The sequence below is a fragment of the Carlito syrichta genome, unplaced genomic scaffold (assembly GCF_000164805.1).
Source record: "Carlito syrichta isolate Samal-C Ts95f unplaced genomic scaffold, Tarsius_syrichta-2.0.1 Scaffold117926, whole genome shotgun sequence".
Classification (NCBI taxonomy): Eukaryota; Metazoa; Chordata; class Mammalia; order Primates; family Tarsiidae; genus Carlito; species Carlito syrichta.
The window spans coordinates 85,633-98,494 of NW_007062022.1; the positions used below are offsets into that span (position 1 = coordinate 85,633).

General features: G+C 37.2%; 1 protein-coding gene across 1 annotated transcript in view; it reads right to left on the bottom strand.

The window, feature by feature from the left end:
* Positions 1-328: 328 nt before the first annotated feature.
* LOC103277473 (zinc finger protein 347-like) overlaps positions 329-12,862 on the bottom strand; it is a 30,294-nt gene continuing 17,760 nt past the window's right edge. The window contains exon 4 of the mRNA XM_008074821.2: positions 329-1,827. Within this exon, the coding sequence (XP_008073012.2) occupies positions 329-1,827 (1,499 nt within the window). The remainder of the gene's footprint in view (positions 1,828-12,862) is intronic.

Here is a 12,862-nt window from a genome sequence, read left to right on the forward strand (position 1 = left end):
TCTCCACTGTGGTTTAAATTAATAATGGTTATTAAGCCTTGAACAACATCTAAATAAAGGCTTTGCTATATTCACTATACTTACCAAGTTTTCCACAGTACGACTCCTCCAAAATCTCGCAAGGTTTCAACACTGACTGAATATACTGCTATGTTAAATACATCTTTCTCCATATGAAATCTTTGTGAAGGTTCAAGACATAAATGGTCACTGAAGACCTGGCCACATTCATTATATTTGAAATGTTTCTCCAAAGTATGGTCTAAATTATGGGAAGTATGGAACACTCACGAAATGTTTTCCCACTCATTATATATTAGTAAGGTTTCTATCCAATATGGATTGTCCGATGTTGTACAAGGTGTGACTTATGATTGAAGACTTTGCCACACACATTACATTCGAAAGGTTTTTCTCCAGTATGGATTCTCCGATGTTGCACAAGGTTTGACTGATGATTGAAGACCTTGCCACACACATTACATTTGTAAGGTTTCTCTCCAGTATGAATTCTTCGATGTTGCACAAGATGTGAATTGCGACCAAATACCTTGCCACATTCATTACATTTGTATGGTTTTTCCCCGGTGTGAATTCTCAAATGACGTGCAAGGCCTGAAGTTTGGCTGAAGAGCTTGCCACATTCATTACATCTGTATGGTTTCTCTCCAGTGTGAATTCTCCAGTGCTTTTCTAGGGATGCCTTCTGACTGAATACCTTACTACATTCATTACATTGGTAAGGTTTCTCTCCAGTATGAATTCTCCGATGTCGAGCAAGGTGTGAAAATTGACGAAAGTTCTTGCCACATTCATTACATTTGTAAGGTTTATCTCCAGTATGAATTATTCGATGTTGTGAAAGGTATGAAATAACATTAAAGCCTTTTCCACATACATTACATTTGTAAGGTTTTTCTCCAGCATGGATCTTCTGATGTTGGGCAAGGTGTGACTTATTATTGAAGAACTTACCACACACATTACAGTTGTAAGGCTTCTCTCCAGTATGAATTCGCCAGTGTTGTACAAGCTCTGAATTGCGACCAAACACCTTGCCACATTCATTACATTTATATGGTTTCTCTCCAGTATGAATTTTAAAATGACGTGCAAGGTCTGCAGTTCGGCTAAAGAATTTGCCACATTCATTACATTGATAAGGTTTCTCTCCAGTATGAATTACCCGATGTCTTCCAAGACTTGACTTTTTATTGAATACTTTGCCACACATATCACATTTAAAACGTTTCTCTTCTGTATGGATTATTTTCTGTATAGTGAAATATAAGCCTTGACTAAAGACCTTTCCACGCTTATTACATTTGTAATGTTCTGTCTCAATGTGTGCTTTCTGCTTTTCTGTGATTAAGGAATTAGAAAAATCATACTCATATTTATGAGAAATGCGGGGTTTGATTTTAGAAGGAATTTTGTGAAATGAGGAAACTAAGGAACCATTGTTGATATAGTTTTCAATGTGATTATATTCATACATTTTCCCTCGTGCTTGAAGTAGCTCCAGTTCTGGTAGATGAATCTGAAAGTTTAATCCAAGTTGATTTTTCATAGGCTTGTTTCCTGTACCCCTTCTACCATGCTGATCTTTAGGGGAAGCGAGATTTTCTTTATGGGTCATATGCACTCCTTTGAAATGTCTCTGATCATCTCTACACTGACAGTCAGAGTCATGTATATTTTCCTCAATTTCCTTAAAGCAAAAATCTTCAATGTCATGGCCTTTCAACATTACTGTTTGGGATATTTCTATCACATTACTCTTCTTTTTTGGTGGAAATTCCTTTACCATACATATAGGAGAGATACCTATAAGATATAAAGAATCACAGGTTTCCAATTAATTACAGGTGGCCATTAAATAATCTCCTATTGTTCGTGACCTGCCTGGGCAGCGAGACCTCATCTCTATAATAAATCAAAAAATCAGCCGGGTGTGGTAGCGCATGCCTGTAATTCCGGCTACTTGGAAGGCTGAGGCGGAAGGATCGCCGGAGATCAGCAGGTCGAGGCTGCGGTGGCCGGGAGCGGCCACTGCACTCCAGTCTGGGCAAGAGTGAGACTCCAACTCAAAAAAAAAAAAAAATCTCCTATTGAAATACATAATATTGGCTGGAAGTGGTGGCTCACACCTATAATCCCAGTACTCTAGGAGGCTGAGGTGAGAGGATTACTTGAGCCAAGGGGTTTGCAATCAGCCTAGGCAGCATAGCAAAATCTCACCTCTACATAAAAAACCCCCCCAAAACCTAGAAATCAGCAAGACGGTGGCACATGCCTACATTCCAGCTATTTGGGAGGCTAAGATGAAAGGATCATCTGCATCCAGGAGGTCAAAGCAGAGGTAGGCACTGATGGTGCTACTGCATTTCAACCTGGGTGACAGAGACTCTGACTTATAAAAAAAGAGAGAGAAAATCTCAAATAAATAATATTGGCAAAAAGCAATACATATACTGAACAGAATTATGTAACATCCAATCATCTTTCATTTTTAGGAAGAGAAAAGAAATACTTTTTTAAAAAAAATGATATACAGGAAGGGTGCTTATGTATACTTCAAAATACCTGCAGGAAAGCCCATGTGAAATAATTTGTAACCAAAATACTTTGCAGAAATGTAGTTATTTTTTTTTCACCATGCAGCCAAAGCACACTGCAATGAGCTGAAAACATGAACTGACTATTAAAGGAAGAAAATTTTGTACTTAACTTGGAAATGTGTGAGATCAGAGAAAACATTATCTGGAACACGTTAAAAGACAAAAATGTACACAATATAATGTAGGCAACTATGCTCTGAATATTTGTGTTGACCAAAATTCATCTGTTCCCTAACAAGATATTATTGGAGGAGGGGCGTTTGAGTGATAATCAGGCCATGAAGAGAAGCCCTCGTGATCATGAATAGCGGCTTTATAAAAAGAAACAACAGAGAGCTTGCTTTTCATTCTGTTATGTCAAGACATAGCAAGAAGCAGGCTCAGGTAAAACAGGAAGAGGGCGCTCACCAAGCACTGGTTTGACGCGGCTCTGATCTTGGGCTTCCCTGCCTCCAGATTTATGAAAACTGAATTTCTGTGGCTTAAGCATCTCAGGATATAGTATTTCCTTCGCAGATTGAGAAGACTAGGACAGGAAAAGGAAGATCTCATTACTATGACAGAGGTTGATACATATTATTAAGGAAAATAAGTTTTCTGTCTTAACCCCAAAATGCAATATTCTTAGCCATCTACAACTACCAGTTCTATTTCTATCTTTTTAAAAGTATCAAGAGGTAAATTATTTTTCAAGTGAAGTACAGCAGGTCAACGGCATTTATGTATCTAACCCCAATGTACACAGAAATAAAGTGAGGTAAACAGGATTTGATGCTGGAACTCTAGACTCACACATATTCTTAGGAACAACTGCTGATCCAAGCAGCACAGAAAACAATAGGACACAGCAAATAAAAAGAACTCAGAAGTATTTCAAGGGAGAGAAAAGAGTCAAGGACTGTTGCTAGGAGTGTTACTTATTCGTCTCTTATGGATAATGGTGATTTATCACCAGTACACAAACTGATTTGGTCACTGTTCTGTGGACATTGTCCAATGGATGAGCAAGTGCCTTTCCTAAGGAATGCAGAATTAATAGGCAAAGAAATCAAAGTATAATTCACCCAGATCAAGGAACTAAGTGAGGAAAGGTCAAGTCAAAAACACAAACAAACAAAAAGGAATGTAGGAAGACCATGTGGGTAGGGGAGCATGATGATTTCCCAACTGAGCAGGAGGGTATTGCCAAGATCTGCTCTTTATCACATTAGGGGGAAAAAAAAAGGAAGTACATTAACTACAATATTAAATAAATAATATGCTTTAAAAATGGGCATGTAGGAGATGACATTGTAGTTGCAAATCTGTTGAAATACAATTGTCCTAAGTCATTTAAAATTCTGACCTTAGTAGAAAAGAACTAATTTAGAAAGTAGCACAAGACTATTCCATTCTTAACTATGGATATAAAATGATGGATGTGAGGAAAAATGGAAGTTGGAAAACAGTCAATGTGATGATATGGGAAAGATGCAGGAGAAATACAAAGAAAATAAAATACATACACACCTCTTACAATATTTGGTATAACATTTATTCAAATTGAATGACTAAAGACTTCCATTTCTAAGCAAATATTCATAAATGCTACATATTGATTCTAGATTTTATGTAGAAATGTTCTTAGCAAGATCTGGAAGCAAATACCTGTATACGGCCATAGAGCAGAAATGGGTATGTTCATTGTGCACACACAGAGAAATTCAACAAACATCAACAGTACAAAAATGTAAGGAGACCATGAGTGCAGAATGATGACCCCCTGGCTGGGCTGGTAGAAATGTGTTTGAGGAAACAAAGCTTGCAGAAGGCCACTACTATCATTTGCCTTGGACCACATTAGAAGAATTAAATAAAAACCTTACGAAGTATAACATTAAGTAAACAATATGTTTTTTAAAAAGAAATTTAACAATTCTGATATATTAAAAATTGTAGGAACTAGTCTTTTTTCATATGTAACGATAACAGTGTCTCCACTTTGGGAGGCAGAGGTGAGAGGACCACCTGAGCCTCAGGTATTCAAGACCAGTCCGGGCAACTAGGCAAGACCTTGTTGCCACAATAAAAAAAAAAAAAAAATCAGCCAGGCATGGTGACTCATACCTATAGTACCAGCTTAAGACCAGCTTAAGTTCTCGACCAGCCTGGGCAACATAGTGAAACCCTGTCTCTAAAAAAAGTACACACACACACACAAGGCACAAAATACCACTGGTAAAAATCTAAGAATGAACTCTAGTCAGAATGGCCGTCATCAATAACTCAAAAAACAACAGATGCTGGAGAAGATACAGCAAAAAGGGAATGCATCTACACTGTTAGTCGGAGTGTAGACTAGTACAACCTCTGTGGGAAACAGTTTGGTGACTCCTAAAAGATGTAAAAATCAACCTTCCATGTGACCCAGCAATTCTCCTGGGAATATATCCAGAGGATCACAGATCATTCTATTAAAAAGGTAACTGCACATGCATGTTTATTGTAGCATTATTTACAATAGCAAAAACATGGAACCAACTGTGTTGTCCATCGAAAGTGGACTAGATTTTTAAAAATGTGGTGCATATACAAGATGGAATATTATGCAGCCATAAAGAACAAAATTAGGGACTTTGCAGCAACTTCGATGGATTTAGAATCTATAATACTCAGTGATCTATCAGAGAAACAAAGAACTGAGTACTACATGTTCTCACTCATAAGCAGACCCTGAACATTTATCATAATACTGTAAGAAAGGAACTGGTAGTAGCAGGAAACTACCAGGGGAGAGGGGGATACATAACATCAATAAGAGTACCTGATCTCAAATAAGGCAAAGTGAGGACCAAAGAGAGGCCCAAACTTTACCTGTACAATGACCACTTAAGTATCGAATCCTGAATTGTATCCCACATCTTTAAAATAAAAGAAAAAATAATGTAAGAACGAGATAGCCCTCTAAATTACTTTACAAAAACATAAAATAATCGTCTTAAAGATGCTCAATGAGCTACTACATAACAAAGACAATTACATGAAATTTGAAAAAAGGTGAAAAAAATGAGAAGAGAGCAACTTAAGAAGAAGCACTCATGACTTCTGTAGCTGAAATACAATAATCAAATTGAAAAATATACTAGAATAGCTGGGCACAGTGGCTCAGATCTGCTATATCAGCTAATTGGGAGGATAAAGTAGGGGGATCCTATACGGCCAGGAGTCTGAGCCATACGTAAGTTAACTGAAATATGCTAAATGATATACAGTTAATGTACACAACATACATACTGGTGGTGCCAAAAAAATGTATACACATTAAGAGCTGTTAAGAGGGACCCCCTTGGATCCCGCCCCACTGAGAGCTTTTCTTTGAGCACTTCCAGTAACTGCAGATATCAAATGTGACTTGTATTCATATTATTGAGTATTATAACTTTAATACAGTCTTTTCCTTTCTTAAAATGTGTTTACATTTTTTTGGCACCCTCTGTACATAAAGGTAACTGATATCAATAACTAACAGAACTAGAAGAGCTATTCAGTAGTAGTTTTTGTAGGTTATAGAAGTTAAGTTCTCATCAGTTTAGTATGTTATAAGATTTTTAATGTACCTGCAATAGTAACCACCCCCTAAAATACCTACAGAACACACACAAACATAAATAAAGGAGTCAAAGCATATTTTTACCAAAAAAAAAAAATCAATGAAACAGAAAAGATAGTAAGTGAGAAGTGAGAGAAAAGTTAAGTCTACAAAAAATACAGAAGCTATGTAAGAAAAAGGGCAATGATAAGGTCTTTACCATCAGTAATAATTGAAATGTAAATGATATTTAACTCTGTCTTCAGAACACAGATTTGTTGAATTAGTAAGATTTGTTGAATTAGCATCAAACTACATGTTGTCCACAAGAAACGCACATAAGGCCTAAGAATATACCCAACATAAAACTATAAAGATAAAATAATAATATTCCAAGCAAATAGTATCCAAAAGACAGAAGCAACTATACTAATATATACTTTAACTCAAAAATTTGTATCAGAGACAAAGGACATGATATAATGATGAAATGGCCACTTCACAAGAAGATACAACATTTAGAAATATGTGTATGAAACATCAAAACTCCTAAATATATAAAGCAAACATTAATAAAATTGAAGAGAATAGGTAGCTCCATTATAATTGTAGGAAATTCTAACACCAAACTTTCAATAATGGATAAAACAACAAGACAGGAGATCAGTAAGGAGTAGGACCCAACCACCAATATAGAACAACTGGAAATTGAACAAACCATAGAACATACCACCCCAGAATGGCAAAATGGCAATATAAATATTATTCTGTGACATACAAGGAACAATCTTCAAAACAGATCTCATGTCAAAATACTGAACCAAGTTTAAGGTTTTTTTTTTGAGTTGGAGTCTCACTCTATTGTCGAGGCTGGAGTGCAGCTGCACGATCATGGCTCACCACAGTCTTGAATTCCTGGGTTCAGGTGATCCCCCAGCCTCAGCTTCCCAGGTAGCTGGGACTACAAGTGTGTGCCACCATGAATGGCTAATTCACAAATATATGACTGGAAAAATACACTTAAAAAGCCAACGAGTAAGGAAAAAAGTCACATAGGAAACTAGAAAATAACTTGATACAAATCAGGATGAAAACATGACATACCAAAACTTACAAGATACAAAGAAAACAAGATTCATACAGATATTTTTATGTAAGAATGCTTAAATTAAAAGAGAAGACCTCTAATCAACACTCCAACTTCACACCTTAATGAAGTAGAAAAAGAAGGACAAATTTATCCAAAGATAGAAGGAAGAAGGATATAATAAATACCAGAACCAAGACAAATAACATGCATAGTAGAAAAGTAGTAGGAAAATCCACAAACGTAAGATTCTTACTTTGAAAGGATCAAGAAAATTGAAAAACTCTCAGCAAAATTAAGAGAAAAAGTAAATAAACTAAAATAAAAAATGGGAGAGGAGACATCACCATGATGGCAGCATAGAAAGTAACTTGCTTATCTCTACACAAGAATTTTGTACCCACTCAGTTAAATGACTCTCTCTAAGAGTTTTAGGATTCGGTTAAGAGTTTGTGAAACACTGGTGGAGCCAAAATCCTAAGAGGGTTGTTTTGTGAGTGCAGAGTAACATTCAAGAGGTTGGTGTACAAAGCTTGCTCTCAGATCAATCCTGGAAATGACCTAGATCCCCCCAAGGGGCTTGGCTACAGCTGCATTTTGTTTTGAGCCTGCAACAAAATTCTGCCAAGGAGTCCCAATGGAATCACACACACTGGGGGAGTGCCTTGGTAGAAAAACTCATCTATCAGCAGACATCAGTCTCAGCAGAGAACCTTAAAGCTTCCCGGTGACTCTGTTCCAACTTTCCTCTTAGGTCTCGCTCAGATCTGACCCAGATGGAGATGAGCACATATCATTTAGCCCAGGAGTCCAAGCCTCTGTCCCATAGCATATCCTAAGAGGGCCCAGTCTCAGCTCTTACCTCTTGCTGCAGTCAAAACACTATCTCATCTGTGCTGAAACCTGCTAGGAGACGAGTATCTGTGCAGGCCAATGAGATAGAATCTGAAGCTTCTGTCCCACATATTTCAAGGGGGCCTAGTCCCAACTCCATCCCTTCATACTGCAGCTGGTGAACTATCCTAATCTATGCAAGAATCTGATAGGTGTCACACAGACCTCTGAGCTGAAACTGGGTTGCCAACCTCAGTCTTATAGCAGATGCCAAGGAGATACAGTGTTAGCTGTGCACCTCCTCCTGCAGGCAAAGAACCTGCCTGCCTGTCCACAAACCTGCTGGGAAATGCACAAGTGTCTGAGTCAATAGGACAGGCACACCAGCCTTCATCCAATGGCAGTTCTTGAGGGGACTCAGTCTCAATCTAGCCCCACTGCTGCAGCTAAGGAACTACCCAACTTGTGCAGAAACCTGCTGAGTGACACACGCCTGTATGAGCCAACAAGTCGGATCCAACAGCCTTCTTCCCATATTAGATCTCAAAGGGGCCCAGTTTGAACTCAATAGTCAGTCATTCCTAGACTCACTGACAGGCTCTCTGAAGGACAGGCACAGAGCCACACTACAATGTCTAAATAAAAGCCAAATCCCTCATGGTGCTCATACCAATGCACTTTCTTTTTATTTTATTTCAATAGATTTAGGGTTGGGGTACAAGTGGTTTTTGGGGTTACACGGATGAAATGTATAGTGGTGAAGTTTGGGCTTTTAGTGTACCTTTACTCAAATAGTGTACATAATAATACTTTCAAAAGCCTCAAAAACATTCAAGGAAGTGTAAATTCACCAAACAGACAAGACAGGTGCTAAAGACTAACTCTAATATGATGAAGATTGTTGATCTCTTAGACAATTAAAAAGAGCTGTTTTAGGGAAGCTCACTGAAATTCAAAAAAAAAATAGAAAATCAACTAAGAAATTTAAGAGTATGAAATTAAAAAAAAAAAAAAAACCCACAAAGGGAAGTCCTGAAGCTAAAAAGTACAAAGAATGAAACGGAAAAAATGTAATAGAATCAACAGCAAAACTAAACAAAATTAAAAAATAATAGGTGACCTCAGAGGCAGACTGAAAATACACAGGGGGAAAGAAGAAAAAAGAGAGCTTACAAGACCAGTGGAATATGAAAACAATATTTGGGATGTTACAGTTAAAGAGGAAACAGAAAGAAAAATAGGTAGAAAGCTTACTCAAAAAGAACAGGTAAATTTCCAAACCTGAAGAAATATGCAAACATATGGATATAAGAAAATCAAAGGTCACCAATCAGATTAAATCCAAATAAGAATGCCCCAAGACATAACTGAACTCTCAAGGTGAAATCCTGAAGGCAGCAAAAGGTGAAATCCTGAAAGGAGCAAGAGAAAAATCAAATAACTTATGTTTCTCAAAAGAAACATTACAAGCCAAGAGGGCTAGGACAATATATTCAGAATGCAGAAGAAAACAAAATTATCAACCATGAATATTGTGTCAAGCAAAGCTATCCCTTATTTTTTTTCATTTTTTTAAGTCTTTGTCACCCAGGCTGGAGTGCAGTGGCATGATCATGGCTACTGCAGCCTTGACCTCCTGGGCTCAGAAGATCTTTATGCCTCAGCCTTCCAAGTAGCTGGGACTACAGGTGTGCACCACTACACCCAGCTAATTTTTTTTTTTGAGTCAACTGTCACCCAGGCTGAAGTGCAGTGGCACACTCATGGCCACTGCAGCCTCAGTCAGCTGGGCTCAGGCAATCCTTCTGCCTCAGTCTTCCAAGTAGCTGGAACTACAAGCCTGTGCCACCTCGCCTAGCTAATTTTTTGATTTATTGTAAAGACGAGGTCTTTCCAAGTTGCCCAGGCTGGTCTCAAACACCTGGATTCAGGCAATCCTATTGCCTCCACCTCCCAAAGTGCTGGGATTACAGGCATGAGCCATTGTGCCTGGCCTCAAAGCTATCCTTTAAAGATGCAGGACAGATAATGACTTTCCAAACAAATAAAAGCTGACAAAATGTATCAGTAACAGACTTATCCCAGAAGAAGCGCTTAAGGAAGTTCTTCAGGCTGAAAGACAAGAATGCTGATATGATTGCTATACTAATATTATAATCAAAGTGTTTAAACTATTTCTATCTGTAGAAAGAAGATAAAATAATGTAAACTTTTTAGACAAACAATACAAAATGTGACATAAACATTTCAAAATGTGGGAAGAGGAAATAATCAGTACAAGGCCTTTTGGGGGGTAGGATTTGTTTGTTTCTATTTTTGAGATCAAAGTTTAGTTGGTATCAGTTGTAAATAACTTGTTGTAACTCTCAGATGTTTTTCCTAAGCCTCCTGGTAACACCAAAGGGAAGATCTAAAACAGAGACATTAAAAATAAGAAGCAGCCAGATATGGTGGCACATGTCTGTAAATCCCAGCACTTTGGGAGGCCAAGGTGGGAGGACTGCTTCAGCACAAGAGTTCAAGATCAGCCAAGGCAACATAACAAGACTTTGTCTCTACAATAATTTAACCATTTGTCCTCAGAGACATATCACCTATCAGCAACCTGACTGCACTTTTTAATGAAATAGTGAAAAATGAATCACTTCATATTAAATAGTTTAGCATTGGAACCAATTCTTTTATTGTGATTATATTTGGCTTATAATGGAATTTTAGACAGTGAAGAACTTATTTATGACCAAAAAAATTAAAAATTTTAATCATATTTTTCTACCATGTTGTAACATGTCAAACAGTCACCAACATGCATAGCAGGTTCAATGATAAATGTTGTGCAATAGTAATTTATCTGACGTCTTCTACTTGGTATTTTTCTATTTGATCAGACAATAGTCTCATTTTCTTCCTCCCATATTCATAATATGTAATTTATTGTCCAGTCTGTTGATCCAAGACAGTGTGGAAGGATGCACACTTGTGATTCCTGAAACTCAATTCTCAACTGATCAATCAGAAGCTTGACAAATTTCAAATGGAACATAGGTTTTCATTGTTTTGAATGAAAACTTAAAGTAAACTACATTTTTGAAAAATCTGCATTTACATAAATTTTTCCTCTATAATCACCAGAAATCTCTTTATATCCCCTGAGAGGGGACATCCAAGTGCAAGGGGCTAAAAAAAAATTAACCAAGGCTCACACCTGTAGTTCCAGCTATTCCGGAGGCTGAGGTGGAAAGATTGCTTGACCCTAGGAGTTTGAAAATGCAGTGAGCTGTGATTATGCCACTATACTCCAGCCTAGGCAACAGTGGGAGCACTTAACTCAAAAAAAAAAAAAAAAGGGTTAAAAGATACTACCAGAGAAAAATCACTTAATCCCATAGGAAGAAAAGAAAGGAAGAAGTTAGAAAATAACTGGGAAACAAGTAACAAAATGGCAGTAGGAAGTCCTTACCTATCAACAATAACATTCAATATAAATGGACTAAAGTTTCCAATTAAAACAGAGTGGCTGAATGGGTTAAAAAACAAGATCCAACTAAATGCTGCTTACAAGAAACGCACATTGCCAAAAAATCACAGATAGACTGAAAATGAAGAGATGGAAAAAATATTCCACGCAAATAAAAAACAAAAAGAGCAGGAGTAGTTATATCAGATAAAATACACTTTAAGTTAAAAACTGTAAAAAGAGAGAAAGAAGGTCATTATATAATAATAAAGGGCTCAATTCTGCAAGAGGACATAATAATAAGTACACAGCCCCAACATCAGAGCACTCAAATATATAAAGCAAGTATTCATAGATCTAAAGAGAGGTATACACTGCAATATAAAAGTTAAGGACATTAACACCTCACTTTTAGCCATATACAGAATACCCAGGAAAAAAATTAACAGAATCATCAGAGTTAAGCTATACTCTACAACAAGTGGACTTAACAGACATTTAAAAAATATTTCCTCCAACAGGTGTTTAGCTCATTTGTGTTGCCAGAAATACCCGAGTCTAGAAGATTGATAAAGAAAAGAGGTTTATTTGGCTTACAAGAAGCATGACACCAGCATAGGCTTCTGATGAGGGCCTCAGCAAGTTTTCAATTATGGCAGAAAGCAAAGAGGAGTTGTTATGTGCAGATGACATGGCCAGAGAAGCAAAAGAGAGGGGAAGGTACCAGGCTCTTCTAAACAACCAGCTCTCAAGGGAACTCTGATGGGAACTAAGAGAGTGATAACTCACTCATTACTGCAAAGATGGCAACAAACCATTTAAGAAAGATCTGTCCCCATGATCCGAACCTCTCCCATTGGATCCCATCCTCCACAATAGTGATCATATTTCAACATAAAGTTTGGAGGGTCAAACATCAAAATTATAACATTCTACCCCAGGCTCCCCAATCCTCATTTCTTCTTACAATGCAAAATATAATCATCCCTACCTTATAGTCCCCGAAAGTCTTAACTTGTTCCAGCACCAATGCATCAGTCAAGAGTCTCATCTGAGACTCAAGGCAAATTATATTTATTATAATTATATCTATGAGTCTAAAAATAAAAAACAAGTTTGTTAGTTCCAAGTTATAATCACAGAAGAGATGTGGGGTAAACATTCCCATTCCAAATAGGGGAAATCAACCAAAAGAAAGGGGGTAACAATTGGTACAAGAACAGGCATATAGACCAATGGAACAAGATAGAGATTCTGGAAGCAAAACTTCTATTTCTCAATCAACTCATCTTTCA